Below are 23,025 nucleotides of genomic sequence, written 5' to 3' on the forward strand. Positions count from 1 at the left end.
ATACTTTTTATTCCTCATGGGAATCTAATTTTCCCATGAGGAATTAAAAAAAAGATCTCATGGCTCACCTATTGTATAAAACAGCTGGTAGTTGTCACACGTTGAATGTGTTAGTTTATCTGCACAACATGTCTGTGTCTTTAATTGTTTGTGTACAGCGGTATACTAGTGTAGTGTAATGTCCTGTGCATACCGTGCATGTGGCTCCAGTTAATGTGAATGTGAGCCTCTCCCGAACATCTGTCAAAGATTAGCAGTAAAGTGAAATAGGCAGTTCCTGCTCATACATTCCAAAATAATCTGGCAGTAATTTCCCCAGTAAAGGATGAAAAGGGGGAGGGTGTATCGGTCAGAAACTCTACACAAACCCAGCTCTGTCGAAGCATATGTCTTGTGTTTAACAAGATGCAAGCGCCAAAAGGCCCATGCCTGGACAGCTCGGATGTTATGGGCGTGGCTGAAACACAGCAGGAGAACGTTAAAGGAACTGTCAAACAAAGAAATATTGTCGAGACGGCAGATTAATCCAAGAAAGCATCCGCTCACTCCACCAGCGTGACCTTTATTTTTTCACCTCGGACGTCTTTGGCTGCTATACAAATCAACCTGCATAGGCCCTCGAGTAGTAGGAATAAAACCACTTATAATACAAAGCAGGTACACTCTCACCTACAAACACTCTCCTTCTAAGCATGGAGTCCAGCTTGCTGCGACAGAACAGGAAGGCCGTCTGACTAAAAGCACAGAAATCAATGAAACATGAAGAATCCCTCAGGTACAAAAGAAGCACGTTTTGTTATTCAGGGAGGCACGCTGTCATTCAAAGGCTGTACACATCAGGGGGGGAAAGTGCTTAGAAGGCAAATCAGTATTTGTTAATGATATGGGTCAATTGTTTTGAGGACGGCTTGACCTCTGTGCTCATCTGTAGGCCTCTTCGACCACCCTCGGTACAGGTTTTGTATTCCAGAGTGCTCTGTCCTTGCTGAGCCATTCAGATTTGCCACTTTTGCTTGGAGTAATAAAATCCTTTCTTGACGGAAATCTGTTTACACTTTGTTCTGCATGTCAAATCGTTGACATTGTAGGTGGAAGTCAGTTTACTATCTGGAGCGATGCACCGCCAGCTATTTGCTATTCTTCCCTCAACAGCCGCATCTTTACTCTGCTGTACCTCCTATAGCTTGAACGTAATATCTACTGGATACTGATTCTTTGGCACATATTTGTATTGTGATGCTGTGCTTGGCGTCCCTCTGTTATGTGTGCTGAAAGTGTTGATTTGTCTGCATCCCCGTTCCTCAAGTAAACTCCTGTAAATTAATTCGACCAGCTAATTATTCAATCGTCCACGCTTGTACAATGTGAGATGAAGGTTGACTCGCTGCAGGGCTCCTCACCTAACCGACAAATGCTTTAAATACCGTGCACGTCCACGTCCCGCAAAGCAAATCTGCCAAACTCATCACACGCTCTCGGAAAAAACAAACACGCTCAAAGCTGGGAATGTACAGGATGCCACATGATACCGCTGAAGAATAACACGCCTCAACAGGAAGATCAAAACGGAGACTTAATGTATGGTAACTAGACGTCAAATATCGAAATGTCTCTGGGTTTGCAGGAATGTCAGGAGTCTGTGGCCGGTTGTGTGTGTGTGTGTGGGAGTGTGATTCAGGCGCAAACACATCAAGATGTCACTTCATAACCTCTGGCTCAGGAGGCTCCTGTCATCTTCACATTTCAGAGATGCTCTGCCTACCCCGGCAGACATGCTAAATATAGAATGGGGACAGAATTTCTGTTTGGAGCCACTGCTCTCTTTATCTGCATCTAACACTAGCAGGCGTGCACAGGCACCACCGTCTGCTCATTGTTATACACACGTGTGTGCATGCAATGTGGACACACGGGCATCAGCACGGACGCTACTGTCAAGACGCGACTGCATTCCCATAATCACTCACATGGCTTCGTCTTGCAGATCGAAAATTTGACTCCACCAAGCCAGGGTGCAGAGGTTTGGATATCACACAAAAGAGCTGCTCGTTCTATCCAATTACATTTCTGTCAAGTGACTTATGCGATGTTATTACTTCTCGGACAGTCATTTTCAAATCCGCTCATTCACAATCATTTAATCGTTTCACAAGGACAGATAGGCAATCCATCACTGGCGTCCTTTACCTGGGTGAATCTACCACACGGTTACTCAGTTACTCTATTTGACCTTGTTCTGTTTCTTACTTCGTATCGAGCTACGGAACTCCCCGTGGCAATTAATTGTGCTACTTATCTGTAATGTGAACAGTGGATATTACATCTCCAGCAGATATTAAATTAAGGACATCTCAGGACTTGCGAGGCCACAGCCAAATAAAAAGGAAATGAGGCCCTATTAATGACTATCGATTCTTTTATAATAAAACAGCCACTTCCTCTCTTTACTTGGCCTCGGCGTTGATCTTGAGCTAATACAGGCTATATAACTTTTGAAGAAATGTCCTTCAGTCCAGTGCAGCAGAGCAGCCTATAGCTTCTCCCTGGTCAAGTGAAAATGCTCTTTTGGCTGACTGGCAAATCATTTGCTGTAGAATGAGAGACACATGGCCCCGGTTGCTGTACTGTACTGGACATTGACCCTTATGGTATCGTTTTCAGCTGCATTGTTTTATAGTCATATCTTGTGACATGACAGGGGAAGGAGAAAATGCCTCACCATGGCAACAACAAGCCATTTAATACTCTAGGCACAGGCTGATGGCTATTTTAAGAAAAGCGCACTATTATTATAAATATTAGGGGAATAACATGCTGCTGTATGATTTCAGGTGTAATGTGTTCACCTTGGCATTGCTGGCTCAGCTGAGCAATTTGTTGTGTTTTTTAAATCTTCGTCATCATCATCATCAGTAGGGAACTGCTATTTAGATAATCATAATTAGCTTGAATCACATCAATATCTAATACAACCAGGCTGATGGCTGAAAGCAAAGCACATTATGCTATGCAGTGTCCACTGCCGAGTCAGCTGCCTGCACAGGATCAGTGGCCCATCACCACTGAGCACATACTATGGATTCACTGGTTGACCAATGTAAAGCTTAACAAGTCAGCTTGTATGCAGGTCCACATATTATCTCTATCCTTCCATCTTCTATATACCGCTTATCTTATTCAGGGTCACAGGGGGACTGGAGCCTTTCCCAGAATGCATCGGGCAAGGGGCAGGGTATTCTCCTGAAAGGTCACCGCAATACATAACTGCAATAATGGGAGCCGGAGACCACAAACATTGCAGGCATTTACAAGCCGTCAGCACAATCCACATCCAGCATAAGCAAATAATGGCAGCTGTGTGTCTAAACTGAAAATATGACACAAAAATGATTCTTTTGATTTCTGTCCAGACTGCGACGCCACGAACAGCGAGCATCGCTCAGACTAGAGCACGACTTTTGGACTCAAACCAAAGCAGAGGAGCCGCCATCTCTCGGTTGCATTTTTCCTCATATGACCACTTTCAACTATACTGCTACTTTAACGCTGGGGCTTCCGAACATTTTCATACCAAGCACTCTTATTCATAGTCACTTCAGATGCAGAAGCCTTTGAAAAAACGCTGGTTTAACCCCAGTTACACCAGGCTACTGTTGGGATTTCACTGCAGGTGATGAGACAGCAGAAAGGAGTGTGAAACCTCTTACTGGAAGTCATTTGTACACACTGTCTTTACAGTGCTACAGGAACTTCCAGTCAGTGAAGTCACAGTGGAATTAAACAATCCCTCATTTAGCTCTTAACCTGTAATGTCCCTTAGTACATTACTGTAATATAGAAGTAATAAGAGCTGTGTTGGTCACAGTATCAGCAATAGTGGCGGTGATGACATAAATAGACAAACAGAGCTTGATTTAAAATCATAGGAATATTTTTCAACTAACATTTTTTTTTTTTGTTTCAAACAAATGATGCATCCCAACAAATTCCAACATTTATTTTCTTTCTCAAAATGATATTCAGGACACTTAATATTGGGCCAAACAGTAAGAAACAGCATATTGAATATATCTACCTGTCTTTAGTTACTGTACGCACTGTGTTTTTTTTGTTCCTTTTGTCAAAATATGGTAAAAGGCATTTTGTTCATCTGCAGCAGGCCTGTTTTTCTGACGGATTGTAGATGTTCATACTGGGTCAATAGCTCTGGATCGCCGATCTAAAGGGAGGGGTCAGGTGAACTTTTATCCCCTTTAATTCCCCGAATCAGAGCAGCCTTGGAAACCGAGGTTGACTTGTGCGTTCTCATTTTTCAGATATGCCAAAATATAAATAGCAATTTCTTAACACATGCCCATTATAACGGCGTGAAGCTGAAAATTAAAAATAAATATAATCTGACATCATTCTGAATCAAGGCTGAAGTCATTTGCCAGATCTGTCGTTAAGGACGTTCAAAACAATAAAAATATATACAAAAAAAAAAAAAAAAAATCGTAGTAAATAATAACGAACATCGTCCGTAACAATAGGGAGACGAACACGCTCCGCTGCTCCTTAGACGAACGCATTCTCTTTTACAGGAACGAGAAGTGACTTACCCAGAAACAAAGAGCGGAATATTGCAGACATCACGGCTGGAAATCCCATATGCAACGGAGCTGGAAACAATGCGCTCAGACTGCCTTCAAATTCATTCGGCTGACCGAAGCGGCACCATCAGCGAATAGAGGAGCGAAATCAGAGACAATAAATCTTCAGAGAGCGTAAGAGTCCAAGGACACTATATGTTGAACACGCCCGACATATCTCTGTCTAAGCCTCCCAAGGAGCAGAACAAGAAACGTGGCTCTTTCCCTTCATCGTCATTTCCATCGCAGGATACTTGGCGTCAAATCAAAGTTCCCTGGCTGTCTGGCTCTGGCGTGGGACGTGTTGTCTCCGGATCCCCTCTGTCTCCTCCTCAGCAGTCTCTCCTCCTTTCCTCCTCCGCTGCACAAAATGCCAAAGAGGAGGAGGAGGAGGAGGAGGAGGGCGAATAGGTGGATGATGAGGGGATGCTGAAGGATGGAGACCTCTAGAGTCTGAAGTTCTCTTACACAGCCCGAGCATCCTGCAACAAACACTAAAAAGCTTGTTGAGAGGATGATGACCTCTTGTTAAGTGTTGCAGACACTGAGCGAGCTCATTTCTTTGATATGAATGGAATTAATGTTGCCATTAATGGAAATCTTGTTTTGAGCAAATACAAGTCCTATAATAAAGGACGGCACATGGGTTTATAGTGAGTCGGACTATTTTATCCTAGATTTGACTATATTATTATGGGGAGAGTGTTATGTTGAGGTATTTTGCAATCGGATCACATGACACTATGACACTGCTTTAACGTTATACATGATTTTAACAGTGCGCTGTACTTTAAAGGGCTGAAATGATGAATCGGTAATGGATGAGTCGACAGAAAATGTTTGCAGCAACTATTTTGATGATTGATTAATCGCTGAAGTGAAAATGCTAACCCTTACAATTTCCAAAATGTAAAGATTTGACTGCCTCTCTTTGCCTCATGTGGTTCTAAAGTGAAGGATTTTGGAATGTTGATCACTTTGGACTCTGCATATGTTCGTTTGAGATTTAATAGACCAAACTATTAATAAATGAATCCAGGAAATCCTCTGCAGATTCATTCGTAATCAATATAATTGTGATTCGCAGACCTAGTATTGTTGTGTATTTGTATGCATTCACCGCTCATGGTAATAAAGACTACAGATATTTTTTTCATCCGTTTTAAGGACTTCAACTGTCAGGCTAATCTGGTGTGATTTTACATCAGGAAACAAGAGAAACAGCATGTTCTAAATTCAAAAGCATGATATATTAAAAAACATTATTATTTGTCGACCAGCTTCTCAATCTTTGGATCATTCTATCAATCATTTCGAAGTTGCCACCCAAAATGCATCCCATCACTGGCTTTGGGTAAGATATTTTACAAGTGCAGCATGGTCTGAGTGAGGTAAACAAGCAGCAAGGGGGAGTTCTGCTGTCTGCTGAAGGCTGCTCTCAGACCTTGAGACAAATTAATCTGCCCCTTTCTGCGTCTCAACAGTCTACAGAAATAACAAAAGGATTTTCACTCGCCAGTGGCCCCTCTTCTCTCTCTCTCTCTCTCTCTCTCTCTCTCTCTCTCTCTCTCTCTCTCCCCCTCGAGTGGCCTGCTCTTCAGCACCAGCCCTCCTCCATTCGTTTCCGTTCCAATAACTAGATAGCTTGAAAAAATGTCTCACATGCTCAAGTAGACACTCACACACACCCCATCTCTCCTTCTCTCCTGTTCTCATTGCAGACACAAAGAAACACATGTAAGCAGAGAGCAGTCGATGACATACAGAGGGAGGCGGCAAATACATAATTCCAGAAACTTGCAAGAGGAGGATGAGATAAGACACGCTGACGTGATGTCCTCAGTCTTGTGTGTTTAGGTATTTTGTTCAGAATGACACTCGTCTGCGTCTTTTTTGTCTTTGCTTGTGCTGCTTTGTTTAGCTTTGTATTTCCAGCTGAATATAAAAGGTCAATAGTCTCATTGCAAATCATCTCTGCCGAAGTCTGCGTTCTCAGAAGCCAGCTGCAACGCAGCGTAGTAAAGCAGAAAAGCAGAAAAAAAATTACTCGAAACTGCCACAAAATGAGCTGTCAAACTATGACGGATGGCTGCTTGTAACAGACACGTTTGCCCCTGCAACCACCACAGTCCTACGGTAATCTAAGTTCAGATAAAAAGCCTTTATTGAAAACGCACCTGATAGCCAACATATATTACGTCTGTGTTCAATTCCCCCCCCCCCCCCCAAAGCAGGCACGTCTGCAGCACGAAGCCATCTGGATACAGGGGTAGAGCATGCAGCTGTACAATGCATTACACCACACTGATGTTATCATGATTGCTCCTTTAAAAGATGACCTCACTTAAGGGATGAAAACCCTACTTAAAATATGGGGCAAATCCATTGTTGATAGTGGTGATTCTGCAATGTGTTGCTTGTCTCACTAGCAGCGTAGATAGTGCCATGGGAGGAAAGCTGCCTGCGTTTGGTGGCTTGGCCTTGGTGCATGATATAGCACCCCAATGCAGATGGCCTCACAGATGGTTGATATTTATACCACGGGGCCTTGAAAAGTCACTAGTGTGGAAAGTGCTCTTTCTCCACGATTAGTTTCACATCACCAAGAACACAGCGATCTCCACACACCCATTTCTCACTGCACTGAGAGCATATGACCAGCTGTAAAATGGATGATGACATATTTGGAGAAATATAGTGCTTTTGAATCAATATAATTCACTATGTTGGGCTGCCCCTTTTTTGAGGTGATGATGTCGTGGGACCCCTCCGCCCTTTTCTTCTTTTCAGCGCATGGAAGCGTAATCCTCCTAAGTGCAAGGTCCATGATTTTTTAAAAATCTTCCAGACCCAACACGGCTTGCATTTTAGCTGTGAGCACTCTTGACTTATGTACTTTAAGTGGATTTGCAATTTGAATTTGGGCAACAAGACGCTCCTCAGACCTCCTGGCAGAGATGGAGCGCCTCAGTGAGAGTGTTCCCAATCCGCCAGAACAGCTGTATCTCCCTCATCATGACATCACAGGGACGTGTTCATGTGTTGTTGATGCACGGGACGACACCCTGCAAACACACACAAGCAGGCTGGGATGCTTGGATTTGGCCCCGACTCTCTCCTGACCTCGGGGAACGAGAAAAGTGGATAGTTAAAAGGATTCTTGAGTAACAATATGGATAGGGAAAAAAAACCTCTTTTGTTTAGGCCTCTCTATTTTTAGCAACCGCTGTGATGCTTCACCCTTAGTGTTTCACGGCTCGCAGATCCTTTATAATTTAATGAGGGAGAGGGCGGCCCTCAGAGATTTATGGCGAGCGTCTCAAGGCGGGCCACTCAGCTTATTGATCCAAATCTGATGTTTGTTTATGGGTCAGTAAAGCTCTTTCCCTCTGGTACCATGCAAGCCACCATTGGAACATTTAAATTGTCAGCTCATTCCAAAGCCAATAAAACAAATGCACTCCTGGTCAATGTTCATTATTTTAGTCTCTCTTTAAACATAAATAGCCAATCCTGACAGCCAGTGAGAGGTCAGCAGTGCCATGTAGTGTAGAGACCGCAGCCACGATGAAGAGCCAACTGAGACTACTGTCAACCTCTTCTTTCCTTTTCCTGCGTCATGTGTACATTTGCCTTTTACACAGAGGCCGGTTTGTTTATCAGGATCAATTCAGTTCTCTGTCCAACAACCACATGACACAGTCTGTTTTATTGTATTTAACATATTTACATATAACCTGTGATAAACGAGAAGGAGCCAGACTATTTCCGATCATCTCCTGCTCCGCATTCCTTGGAAGGAGTGCTTGTCTCCGTGTACTGTAAAGCCCAGAGAGTTCAAAAGTGGATGTTTCTCCTCAATTTATTTATGAGCCTTTCACGGGAAACATGAGGCAGAGAAGGATGGAGTTTAAAAACATGTTATCGTGCTCTAATTAAAGGGGCGAGGCAGACGACTGCATCAAATTCAGTGGCCCAGCAGCATTCCCAGTTTAACTTTACATCTGTTAGTCTGCTGTGAATAGGTACATGAATCAGCTGAATGGGAATGATTGAATGAATGAATGCATCAACCAAAGCAAGAGTAAATGGCTGCATAAACCAAGCGCACATGATGGTGTCATTTGGAAGAGTGAAATAAGACTGATTGTTGTTTATTTTAAAGTGCACCACTCCGTATTTGGGAAAAGTAATGATGTTAAATTGTTGCCTGCACCGGTTCAGGATAAACAAATCAATCACATTTGAATATAATTTCCACCGGATTGTACGGCGCATTAGAATTTGTTTTCCTCAACACTGGCAATTTCCACAGGCTGTATCTAGCATACAAAAGGGAAAATCCAATACATTTTCAATTAGAGGAGGTTGTTTGGGCTATTTAGACATGGATTTTCATTAGTGTGAGAGCCTGAATTAACACCACAATACTGTATGTATAATGTATATGTAGCCTGAGAGCAACAATAATATTACAATAAATAGTATAATATAAGACCCTCACAATTATTTCATTTTACTCAATATAGAAAAACTTAATTGATCCAGTGCTGGTCCTGACAAATTAACCTAATTTCAGTAAAGCAAACTTGTAAGCTAATTGTGCATTATTACAATGGTATACTGATATTCCGTGGCTCACTTTGCTCCTCAAAACCACCTCCCCTGCTCTTTTGTATGCGGATATATGAATGAAAAACTGTGGCGGTTGTATGACTCAACCACTCCGGCCACAGTTAACCGACTTATGTAAAATGAGAAAACAATCTTTATGCACATTACCCGGACATTGGAGTAGCCTCTGTGGTCAGGAAACCACATTGAACCAAGCAAGTGAGCTGATTAGCCTCAGATTCAAACGCAAATTGAATGCCTTCTTTGTCATTGATCGCTTTGCCTCTTCAGGTTTATTGACACAGGACGGAGAGCTCGTGAGCCAGTTTTTGTTTAGAAAACAAGGACTAAGCGGAGGTGAGTGGTGGAGGGGGGAGGGGGCAGGTGAAGTGTTCAGGGTGCTCATTTGATTTGGCTGATCTCGAGATTCCCCTGTCCCTTCCCCCCTCTACTATATACTACGACTACTACTACTGCTGCCCTCTCCCTGATGAAGTGGTCTCCACACTGGTCAATGTGGAAATGAGTGATGGGAGCCATACGGTGGTAAATCAGCAGACGCTTTGCATCATACTGTATGTCAGGTGTGGGTGTCGCTGGGGGTCATCCATCTTCCATAAATGTCACTTCATCACTTGAGAAAATGACCGAGATGTTGATATACACTTTGACCAAAGGTCATATTTAAGAGCTACCCTCAGCCTCAAACTGCACGGCAATACCACTGAGGAACCAAATATTCAAGCGATGGAAAAAACTGCATTCAACGGACACTCAAGCATAACTCTGCACAGAAATACACCACTGCTTCTTCTTGAGGGGTTGAAGGGCAACCGGGCAAACGGATACTGCGTGTTAAAAAGGTGAAGGCTTCTTGGGGGCTTTTGAACAAATCTGTTCCATTAGTCTGTTAATAAATGTCTGAGGGATGCTTCTCTATCCCCTTACGCTCTCCTGGCTAGCGCAGCCTGCAAGGTCAAATGTGTGGTTGAATCTTTGTACCAAAAGATTCTTCACTTAGCAAGTGCCAAAAGGACCTCATTTAAATTTATAGTCATGAAGTGATGAGATATGGAGAGAGGCTTGATGGTCCTGAGGGAACCCAATTGCAAAGGCAGGGTTAATTATGCCCTGGTCAAGGTATTCAAATCATTTATGGTGGTAAAGACAGTAAAAAAATATATGTGTCATTTTACACTCAAATGTCTTCTAATAAATAACTTAAAGTGGCTATTATCAATATTTTATGGTAACAATAAATCACACGACTGCTTGAACGTGAAACTAGTCACTAGTCGTGATGAGCGTAGATTTTGGCTACAGCTTTTCTTTTTCTTAACTGACGGGACATGTCCAGCAACAAGCGGCAGACGGACACAGATAGCAACTAGCCGGTGAACATAGTGGAGGATTGAGCAGCTGAAGATACAGATATTTCCCTCAGGAGTTGGTGGAGACCAAAACAGAGCAAAAAGTAGAGTGAATGTTGGACTTGTATTCACTTGTAAATAAGGCATGTATAAGATATTAATGAGACCAATTTGCATATAAGAAGAGAGAAACTGAAAGCTGTATTGAAAGATTTTAAGTTTAGATTTTCACAACATGTCTGATTAATTAGATACAGATTTGTAGGAAATAGTTTAACATATGCACGCTACTGTTCCATATATAAATTTGCCAGTACGACAGTGGTCAGCAATTGAGAAGTGACTGGCTGTCTTTGGCTTTTGTTCTGTAGCAACTACATCGGCCCTTGTCTACTTAATACCACAACATGAAGATAGGGGAACTCTTGTCTGATAAAGACAAAGGCTAAAGCCAATGTTGAAAAAAAAAGATATAAAGAAGGGACAGATAAAGCCGAAGGATAAAATGAGCTGTGCGATTTCTCTTTTCTTTTTTTAACTAGGCACAAAACAAAATGATGTAGGATTATGTTGTTGTGCTTTAGGGGCTGTCTAAATAAACCCAGAATCAGGGAAAAAAAATCATTTTCTGAAGGGAAAAAACGACATTGGTCACAGACAATTCCATGCCCTGAGCTGAGGACTAAAGCCCAGGCAATTTTCCAGAGCAACTATGGGCTGAGGCGTGACTGATGCAGTGACCAGTGAAGCAAGATCATTTCTTTGACAAGCCTTACCAAGAAAGAATGACAAGAAATGAAAAGTTCAGCACAAAGCAATGATACCCTTATTGGCCAATGTGGACCATGTGACACACGCACACACCTACACACACACACACACACACATTCAACCCCCTCTGTCTGAGCTCATTGGGTTACGAAGCATTCTCAGTAGGAAGCTGCTAATCATGCTGGGGGGATTTTAGGACCAATCTGCAGGCGACCAAGATTAACACACTTACACAAATCAATCAATTGATCTGCTCATTCCTAAGCCGTCCATGCTGGTGCTCCGTTCCACCGGATTGCTTGACTTCAGCACTTGCAAGCAACAGTTGATTTAGCACACACATGTGCACATATAAAATAAGATGTTTGTTGAAGGGAATTACATGCCGACATGAAACGAAAAAAGGCTTTTCCGTGAAAGGCAAAGAGGAGTTCTCTTTTCAGTCATCATTCATGATGCTGTCAGCGAACAGTTTGATGGATTAACATTGCACCAACTCATGTAAAATCGTTTTTGATCGTCGCTGATAGATGAGGCATCACCTCAACAGATTAACAAAAACAGAGCAGCCGACTCTACGGGTAAAAAGTTCATTTCTGGTTATCACTGTTTCGATTCATCACCTTTATGGCTGTGAACACAAGTCTCCATCTCTGTCGGCACCTTTCAGGCTGGGTACAGGGTTCATTTGTCACTAAAGATGGAGAAAAAAAAGATATCTCTAAAGATCCCTCCTTCTTCTATGTGATGAAAGCACAACTGTTAGCACCAACCTTCTGGTTTTAATCCAGCCCAGCCATTTGGGGTAAATCACATAACTTCAGTTTAAGGCCTCGGAGGCGCTACTCTGATGTCTATCTTGATTGTCTGCCTCCTTTCTCATGGGCAAGTTTATTCATGGTCTCCCTAATTTGTCCTGATGGTATCTCGCCCATGTACACACCCAGTCACATCTTGGATAGGACAAGTCATGATGAGAGTAGTTCCATATAAGACTAACATTAGCTGGAGAAAAGAAGCGCTGGTCTCCGGGGAAGGCTCGCGCCTGCGTATGAGGTGGAAAGCTCCGCCCTGCATGTGTGGTTTCCAATACCACAGGTAATGAATATGATAATGAAGGTTCGGTCTGCCTCATATGTCAATCATGTTTGAATTAGGTAAACTGGCACGTACTTCGGAAAGTATCACGCTTGAGTTGATGCAAATGCTCCAGAGACGTGGACAGAAGAAACACAATCAAGTGCAGCTACAAGTCCCACAGTCCTCTGGGATGCCTTGCAGCTAGAGATTGCTTCAACCTCTTGCTACAGAAGTACTGCACTATGTCCATATATATTTAAATGCACAAACCACAACAGAGTTGTTTAGATTTTGATTAGCTACAATGTGTAGAAAAATTTGCTTTCGCTGGCAAAACTAAGTTTTGCACTGACGCTATGTAGCCTAATTATGATTACTTTTTCCAATTTGCTCCTGCTTTGAGTATTTAATGAATCAAACATTGCTTATATCGTGACACAAAGAAGCGTAATTTGATATCATGTGTAGCTATTTTCATATGAAACATGAAATAGTGCTGGTGGGTTATAATGCAAGTGTGGTCTGAGAGGTTTTTATGGATCTTTTGACACCTTGGGCCATGACTCTGAGTCCACATTGGTTTCCATTGTAAGAGCTGTAAAATCAAGTTAATTCCATTCAATTCCTCTGCGAAACAGCAATAAAGCCCACAGAGGGTGCACGTTTAAAACTTCCATAGATTTTCAGTGAGGTAATCCTGTAGTTATGATTACATGTCCTTCTTGTTTTAATGTCAGGAAATGTATCCTAATAGGTAATTAGCAGGCATTACCCACCTGTTTCTTTAGGGGTGTAATTAATTGATTGGCAGGTGAGGGGTGAAGGGTATTGTGCAATTTAAATATGATAACTAATCAAAAATGGGGGCTTTGGCTGTCAATACACTGCACAATTAATCAAGGTTTTACAAGTGGGCATTACCACATAGTCAACATCGGCCATAGTGGTAAAAGTGAATGGCTTATTTTTGATCCAGGATGTAGAAAATGGGACGATGCTCCACAGGAAAAAAAATGGTTCTATGCACTGAAATCAGGTTTAAATCGTATTTGATTATTAGCATGTTTAATTTGAACTACAGTACATCTTGGTGGGATTGTCTGTGGACCCTGATTTTACATTTCAGTGTTTTCACCATCTTGATGAAAGACTGGGACAACTTTATGCACACTGAATGTCCTAGGGCAGAGATTTGACGTATCCATGTTTTAAGTGGCATTTATCTGAATATCTGTCGAAGAAAGCAGCTTCGAATACATCATCCGGACTGATGCATAAATCTGTATGAGAACATAATGTTTAAAATCTATGTGTGCTGTTGTGGAAGATTTCTAAGTTAATCGGGAGAAGAGAGTTTTGTTCACAAATCAATAACAAAGTCTTCAAAAGATTCAAAGTTGTCTTTTCTCCATTTATTTGCTTGCAAGGGAAGAGTGCACAACACAATACGTATTCAGCAGCATGTTGTATAAGCTTCGACTAACTACAGGATTCATCATCGTTTCATACATGGAGATGTCTACTTCTGTAGATAAACCATACACAGGGGAGGAGAGGTCTTTTAACACAGGCTGTCTTGACCTGCTCATTATCTAGTTTCTGCCAGGTGCGTTCAACTGGGAACCAGTTATGGTTTCAAGGTAAGATGAGACTACAAGTTCCTCATTACTGCATAGTTTTAACCACACGTAAGTTTCGGGTTCACAACACGGACACACAGAGTTTAATATATTTTTTTTCCATGACAGTGCTTGAAACTGCTGTTTACTCACCATCGAAATACGACCGGTGTGACACATTCTCACGTGTAATGAGCTTGGACACCGAACTGGGGTTTCATAAGAAACAAATTACAACCTAGCATGCAGCTGTCACTTTGCTTTAGTCAGGAGGACCACCCACTAAATATCACCTAGCTCATTACTGTACCGAGCGTTATGGCTGCTGCACATGGAAATAGAGATCCATTCTCAAGGTATTTCTAATAAAGACACACTGTACAACAGAATACTCTTCAGCTTGCACCTCAGTATGTGTTTGTTTTGATTTGGTAGCTGCTTCTGAACCAGTGTACACACTAAATAATATATTACACTGGTATAGGACGTGTCAGGCTGAATGCTATTCTCTTCTAAAAAACGGTGAAAGTCAGTTTTACTGAATGTATTTCTTGCGTACACAACATGCCTCGTGGGGATAGTTGCCATTTATGCATGACTGAACTGGTCTGCACCACGTAGGGTCAACTGCTGTGCTGTGGGTGGATACCAGGGCTGTATTTAATGCTTCTAACACGAGCCTTCATTAAATAAGTTAAACAAGGACCTTAAGTGAATCAAAGCAAAATGGCAAAATGCTTTCCAGCCCCGTTACGGCGGATTGTTCACCGCAATCCACTTTGATCGTGCTCCAACACTGCCAGCACTTGCCGCTGCTTCGCTGCAAACACGAGTTGAGGATTCTGACTCACATAACACTGACTGATTTGTGGCCCTACAAAATGAATTTGTTGGGCCGAGGCCAGCTGTGCAGCCTCTCTGTCTTCTCATGCTGTCACTTCCTCTCTCGTTTTCCATCCACAGTCTTTCATAACCTTCATCCTCTCTTTCTCTGCTCCCTCTGAGGACGTCCGCTGCTACGGTGTGTGTGTGTAACGGCCGAGGTTGACCATACAGGCCGTCAGCCTTCTTAAAATCTCTGGTTAGTGTCACGGAATATCCACAAAATGCATTTTTTTGACCACTTTGAGTCTACGACCAACACGAAAATGGCACAAAGGCTGCAGCTTATCGCACGGTTCACAATCAGGAAGATAGGGAATACGTCGGGAAACGCGTGAAGCCTAGACTGTGATCATGGCTTTGAAATGGAACAAGAAAATGATGTGTTCTGAACATCCTGCATGCGGTAGCCTTGACAACACTGTTAACTTCAGCGAAGAACACGTGTGGCGGGATGACCTCTGCGCTGCCGTCAAAATACAGATAAGATTATGGCATATGGCTGCCATAATTATACCTGTCACATTCAGAAATAGCTCTCTGGAAGCAGAACAGTTAAATCGTTTTTTTTTTTTCTGTTACAGATGAATGGGTAGAATAGGGAAGCGGTTCCCCGCTGTTCCGCTACTCTCTTGGTCTAGAATGACAGCTTGCAAATTGGATATTTTAAGGGGATGATACAATCACAGAGTCATATCACTCTCATGTCTTTGTCTCTCTTCAAAAATGCCCCAGAAACAATATCATCAAGGCACTCAAGAGATTATCTTATCAGATGATTTTTTTAAATGCTTAATAACACTGTGCTCTGTCTGAGGCAAGCAGCTGAAATGGGGGAAAGGGGGAAAGGGGGAGAGTTTTTGTTTTCTTTTTTTCCCCTGTGACTCTGTTTCTTCTCTTTTGGCAGGATGGACGGGGATAGTTACGGGTCAAATAAAGAAAAAAATGAATGGAAAGAGTCAAGTGTTAGGAGGGAGAGAAGGAAATGATAGTCAAACAAAATTGAGAAGCCAAATGTTTGAGTGGAGAGTGAGAAAGCAAACGTGAGAGAGAGGAGCACAGAGATGAATAGAGAGAGAGAGAGAGAGAGAGAGAGAGAGAGAGAGAGAGAGAGAGAGAGAGAGAGAGAGAGAGACACAAAGAGCTGCCTGTGCTCCCAGCGTGTGGCGCTTGCATAGGGGAAGAGGAGTCCTCTTGCCTGCATTAGCACTGCAATGTCAGTGAGAACTATAGCATATATCACTGACTGTATGAATGGCTTTCTTGCATAGCTCCAGCAAGAAACTATTTTAAAGCCCCGCTATGCAGTTCATTAATTTGCCTCTAGCTGAGTCAAATTAAAAGACACAAGATAAGTTTTTCTAAAAATAGAACCCGTACAAATCCATGGTACCCTTACAGTAAGTCTCACTATAGTATTTCCTTTTTCTCCCTGGCCAAATTCTGTGTCCATTTGTCTGCTGCCATGTGGGAGATAAAAGAGGTGGAAGAGCGTGACACCTTGCGATTCTTCAGCACATGGAGCTGAACGAGGGAGGGGGGGCAATGCATCGATGCCCAGCCAGCACATGGTACAACGGAGCATACGGCATGCTGAAATACAAAAAAACAGGGAGGGAACACAAGGATCAAGGCCAAGCACCAGCTGTGTTAAAAATAGCTGCCCTCCCTGGCATTTTTCTATACCTTCCAGCAGTTCTCCTAATAATAGCAAACATACACACATAGCTCAGGGCCACTGCAAACAGAGTGGGAGGGTTGGGCAGACCAGCATGCCTGGAGGATAGATGCGCTAGGTTATGGTAATGCTTTTGGAAGACAAGCTTCCTCCTCGGGACACACTGCTCACCTCACCCAGTCCCTTAGCCCAGCTTAATGAGCTCCAGCCGAAATGAAGTACATAGAGAGGCATCGGAAGGGGAATATGGCACGGTGATGTATTGGCTTGCCCGTCCACAGCAAACAAGAATCATTTCCAGACATGCTATAAAACACAGGGAGAATTCACCTTGAGCCTGGTTGAATACCAAAGTCCGGGCCAAGTGAGGAGCGCACTCAGAGGAACACCTTTCTGACGAAAAGCATCAAATGCTCGGGTCACCCGATTGCGTCCAATACAACGACTCTAATTACATGCATTTCAAGGTGCCGCTATAGCAGCTACGTCATGGCCAAGTAGACAAGGCCTTGAGGGAATAATCCAACAAATGATGGATGCTTCCCTCCACAATGGTGTACTACTAAATAGGTCTTTTAAATTCATTAAATACTTCCCTTACTTTGGATTAGCCCATGCAGGCCAGAACCATTATACTTGCAGATCACTCAGGCACGGCGCAGGCTGAAACTCATTCCCCAAGATTTTACATATCTGGCCACTGCGGCAGAATATCCTCCGTCACTTGCTTTTTGTGATTGGTGAATACACAATGTGTGTTTTCCCCTGGCACGCCAAACAAGCGGGGGAAAACATCAGAACATTGCACGGACATGGGAGTGTTGCTTGAAGGAGCACACTTTTTCCATGGCCAAACCTGGGGGATGCTCGTTGAACTGAGAGTGCCTTTTGTGTGATTCAGCCAACAAATTACTCAAAATGTGACGGTGGAAAAAAAAAAAAAAGGTGGTGAGACCTCCTGTGCACATAAAGAATGGAGGAGCTCCGACAAATGGTGTGGTCTCCTGCACCGCTTGAAGGGGGGAGGGGATGGGGGGCATCGTTCAAGCACGGCAGATGAAATTCAGGAGGCAATGGAAAACAAATGCAGCCAGTCGTCTGTGGTATGATTTCTAATTTGCTATTTGCCTTGGTGATGTAAAAGCTGTTTCAAAATAAAGCATCTGAAGGTGTAAATTGGATGCGCAGTGTAACAGGCGGAGCTGTTGTTAACAACATGCGGGTCACACTTTTCCCTACCAGTGCCTCCAACTAAATGTCTGAAGGCATTACTTGAAGCAAGATGGCGTACATTCACAGAACAGAATGAATTAGCGTGTGTATGTTACCATGAGCGAGGCTGAACCAAACAGCATAATTAAGTGAGCTTGTCTCAGTCCAATCATCCAGAAGCCTTACTCTAATGCTAATAAAAATAAACAAATATTTTTTTGTGTAAAATTATAAAAGCACCTCTCATCTCCGAATGGAGTTAAACTGATTTCTGTCAGAAAATGCAAAAACAGTAAAGTCATCATCATATTATCAAACACATTTTACAGACACTGCATTATTGCAGCCAAATACCTGGTGCGTTTCCTCATTTGTGAAACGGAGCCGTCCTGAAAAAAATCACAACGGAGGACAAATTATTTCCCGTTTGTGTGTGTTTGCACACAAATACAGCCCCAATTAAATTTATCTCTCCCCTAAAATATCTATGATAATTCTTCCACAAAGACTGAACCGAGGCTTTTTAAATCCCAAATGGTCGTGTCATAAACCAGTAAATTCAGGAGCCTAATTGGATTTCTGGAAGGCCCAGAATAGTAGCAGAATATTAAATACGAGCTCTGTCAAATTCTGTAATGGAAAAGGGGTCAAGTGGAAAAACCGTCGACGACACGCACGCTTACTGCGGCCTAAAAAAAAAGTAATTTTTTTCGCATATCATTTGCCCCATGCCAAGATGTGGTCAGTCACCAGAGCCAAACGCTAATGACGAAGTTAAACTCCGGAACAAATATGAGAAGTAAGCCTTTCAACATCCAAATATAGACACTGAGGATTGTAACACAGAACCTAGAAACTAATTAAAGCCCGTCTGTGTGACGCACAGTGCCAAGCAAGCATCCGAGTCGACCACTTTCCCGTCAATATGCTGAGACAGAGGGTGTTTCGACAGACACAGAGCGTCTTCAAGCTTCCTTCTCTCTCATTCCACATCACAATGGATTCGACCAAAGCCAGACACAGCAACCCACTTCTGTCCTTCTGAAGCAAAGAGAGAGGGAGGAAAGAAACAAAAAACTGCTGTCGGTCCAACAAATTACACCAACTCTCCAGGCTGTGCATTAAGAAAAAATGCAAATCAAGACTTGGCTGAATTTATTGTGGCTCAAGGCGCTGGTGTTTATAAATGACACCTTTGTAGAGTCGTGACCCACAAATGAACTCCCTGGAAGACCAGAAACCAGAAGTGGAATATCGGATGTAGAAACCAAATCTCCTTCACATAACAGTCACACTCCCGGATACCGCCGGCATTACTTATTGATAACATTTTGAAATAAGAAAAAAGTTGGGAAGAATTGTGTAATATTGTTTGTTCATCAGCACATCGTGCCCTCTGATTCATGGGGCTATTATGAAAGTGATTTCCACACGGAATGAAAACGCACAATCAAAGACCATTTTATAGTATAATTGAGGTGTCTGAAAAGCCTCCTCGAGGGGCTGTTGTAATAGTCTTAGACCACGTGTGCATACAGTATCTTGATTTGTTGAGCTCCTAGCTTGACATTTCCTCCCCTTAGGTTTTTACCGTCAAGCTGTTTCCGTGACATCTGAGTTACTGGGGGCACTCTCTCTTAATTAGAGCCTGAACCTGGATCAGAGCCCTTCGCCTTCTTCTCCTTATGCATATTTCAGACACATCAGTGGAGGTCATGGCTCCGGGCCCTCAGCGATTACCTCCCAATCGTTTCTTTTAATTGCACCTAATGATATTTAAGCGCTAATGGTTGCATACCTGGAGAAAGATGACAACAAAGGGTGTTTATGAGGGGGAACATTCATTTGCCCCTTGATAAATACTTCCCTGTGAGAACAGCGTGACAGGTGAGGAATTCGAGGTCTGTGTGTTGTAATCACGCCTCTTTGTGCACACTAATAAATGCAGAGACTGATCCATTTCACAATCTGCCCTCTTGTACTGAAAAGGCGAGCAGGCCTCCCCCTGCAGCACTACCTCGTGAGCCAAGCTAACACACGTGTGTGCCACCACTGTGACTGGCAGATTGGATTTGCCTTTAATCTCCATCTACAAAAAAAAAAGCCTCCAAAACAGGCTGTTATAGATTTTGGCATGATATATTATTTGCATTTAAAGTATTGGCAGTACTTCAAGGGGTGGGCGAGTCGAGGTGGGTCTGGCAGAGGTTTATACAAGTGGTTGAAAGGGAACACAACAAGCTGAAATGTGGGATAAGATGATGCTCGTGAACTGACTTTTTGTATTCTTAGTCTGACAGACCTCAAACAATTCAAAGCCAGGACGCGATTCATTCCTACGGTGATAAGCACAATGTTATGGTATCTTGGGTGACAAGTAAAAAGCAGTGTAAACAGTTTCCTCGGAGCACGTACTCTGTTTTCCGTGCAGGCGAATAGCGGCTGGCAGTTGAAGTCTTTTCATACGCTAATACACCGCTGCTCCAAACAACAAAACCAACAAGAATGCAACAAAAGCCCAAACCCTGCAGGCGCAGGATCTGCAGCCTGTCAAGAGATGAGCATTGAATCCACTGGTCTCTGAACGAAGAGGAGTACCTCGCTAAGAGGAGCAATATCTCCAACATGCAGTACCGCCAATGACACACCGAGCCCAGTTTGAGATTTCGGTACACGGGTCACGTGCCCATACTGAGAGCTGTCAGCACGGTGCACTCCAGTGTGTACAAAAGCTTTGTGAGGGAGCGAGGTAAAAGGCAAACAACTGCTGAATACAAGATTACAGGAGGAGTTTGTCACAATATGGAAGTGAAGTGCCTATTTTATGCATTGATATTTTTCAAAATATTTCATCTGATGATTAATAATGGATTACTAAATAGATGAGAGGTACAGAACAACATATTACAACATGGGAATTTGCTAAAATATGAGTTGGGTTTCTAACATGCCAGCTATAAGATATATATATATATATATAATGTTTGGTCATACAGAACCATTTACACTGATGTTCAGGCTCTCTGGCTTTTGGGAATAGGTCAAATAATCAAATATACAATTATACTGTGTTTACTTGTTGTACGTTAATAAGATATGTAACCTGAGTATGATTATGTGCATGTGAATGCCAACAGCAAGTAAAAGGTCATATTCTGATAATAAATACAAGCACGATAGCAAGCTTGAAATATGCTGATATCTGAAATGCCAAACCTCCTGCTGTTAATATTTGTTGTGGCGATTCTCCGAACAGTTTATAGTGACAATGCATACTGTTGATACATATTCAAATATGTGTGGCTCAGGAGAAAGAGTGGGAAGTCCACTCATCACAAGATCGCAGTCCGATCCCTGGCCCCTCCATTCAGTCAGTGTCTTTGGTACTGAACCCCAAATTGCTCCAGAAGGCTGTGCTATCAGTGTGTGTGTGTGTGTGTGTGTGTGTGTGTGAATGAGCCTTTAGATTAGATCCTGACAAGCAGGCGCATTAAATAGCAGCCTTTACCATGCGTACAGCGCTTTGAGCGGTTGGAAGACCAGAAAGGTGCTCTATAAATGCAAGTCCATTTACCAGGTCCACATGAAGATAGCGTCTCCGGAGTACGACTTTGACTGGGGGTTAGAATTTGTATGCATAAACTGTAACTGCATTTACTGAACATTTCTTTCTGTCCTTGCCAGAGCATGCTGGGAATTATACGAGGAACTTTCTGACCCGAGTCCTATATGCTGTGGGACCTCTGTCACTGCTTCGCCATCTATTTTCACTCTTTACCTCACTTTTCACCCCCCTCTCTCCCCCAACAGTGTTCAACCTATCAAACTGTACCAACCCCTCCGTGTTCACTTTACACTCCACTGAGCCCATGTCATCATCCCTACATATCTTGCCAGGTAGAATTGGCCTCCTTTTCTCCTTCCTGTTGTTCAACTGCTAAAAATAAAGCTCCCCTTTGCGGAGCTGCCATGCGGCTCCAGCCTGCTCCTCCGCGGGTCTTAAAACTTCCCTCCCAGACTCCACTTTCAAGAGTCAGAGGCAGAGTTGTCTGATTGTTCGAGTGCGGACTTATAATTATATACACATGACATATATTGCACTTCTGTTCTTCCTGAGAGGGTGAATCCTCCTCAGTTGCTCTTCCATTTAATTGTTTTGCCCCAGTAAAAGCTTTTTTTTTTTGGTGGGGGCGAGTTTTTCATTATCCAGGTCAAAAGACAGAAGATGTTATATGTTGTACAGATTGTGATTCAAATGTGATCAAATTGAATTGAACATAGTAGCTAGCTACAAAGCACACTTACTAGGTAAGAAGTAAGGGTTTAACAGGTTCCCTTCCCTTTGTGGCTTTCACTGTTAATCTAACCTTCCATTACGTTCTAAACTCATATCTGATGCTGGTATTTTGAGTGGTTCACGATTATGTCTTATAATGACAACATTGCAATAGTAGCAACTAAGTGCGTAAACGTCACAGCCTTTGATCCAGAGACAATGTGGGCTACTTTTGTCTTAAGTCTACATCCCCTCAACTCTTGCAAGTCTACCTAACACTTTAATTGCTACAATGTATAATCTAGGATAAAGTGTTTCAAGTCATTCTCCCTCAGGGACAGTCTTTGTTTGCTCTTGTAGAAAAGTAGTTCATAAGATACATACGATTATTGCTGTGAGTTAAAACTCTGCAGGCTATGTTCCAGCCTCCTCTTATATCCACAGTACATGTACTGTAAATGAGTCGGCCATTTTTACACTACGACAGCAACTGTGTCGAACTTCTTAAGACTTGTTCTGTTTTACGGGCGTAAGTTACAGCTCAGCGTGCTACTGAGTGGAATAGAACTGTCAACGACAGAACAGAGATCCATCCACACTCGAAAGCTTAGAAACTAAAAAAACTGAATTTATAACGTAATCCACATGAACATAAATGCATGCTCTTCTGTGAACTCAGGATCCACAGCACTTTGGACAATACAAGACATTCAGACAAGCAGAGGTACCTGGATTGCCTCCACAATTCGAGTCCAAAAAGCCCTTCTGCTGATCATCATCGGACATGAATGAACACGATGGGTATGAGAGACTGCTTACCGGCTTTGCGTGATTGTTTAATGGGATCCAAGGCGGGAACTCAAGAGTGAGACAATGCTGTGTTTGGGACCTT

The 23,025-nt window shown here is 42.7% G+C and overlaps 1 protein-coding gene across 1 annotated transcript in view; it reads right to left on the bottom strand.

Annotated features, from left to right (window-relative positions):
* The window catches only part of clmpb (CXADR like membrane protein b), a 65,301-nt gene extending 60,214 nt beyond the window's left edge, over positions 1-5,087 (bottom strand). The window contains exon 1 of the mRNA XM_031860553.1: positions 4,602-5,087. Coding sequence (XP_031716413.1) covers positions 4,602-4,650 — 49 coding nt within the window. The 5' untranslated portion in view covers positions 4,651-5,087. The remainder of the gene's footprint in view (positions 1-4,601) is intronic.
* Positions 5,088-23,025: the final 17,938 nt, after the last annotated feature.

Source organism: Anarrhichthys ocellatus, unplaced genomic scaffold (genome assembly GCF_004355925.1).
Source record: "Anarrhichthys ocellatus isolate YVR2014 unplaced genomic scaffold, GSC_Weel_1.0 scaffold24, whole genome shotgun sequence".
Classification (NCBI taxonomy): Eukaryota; Metazoa; Chordata; class Actinopteri; order Perciformes; family Anarhichadidae; genus Anarrhichthys; species Anarrhichthys ocellatus.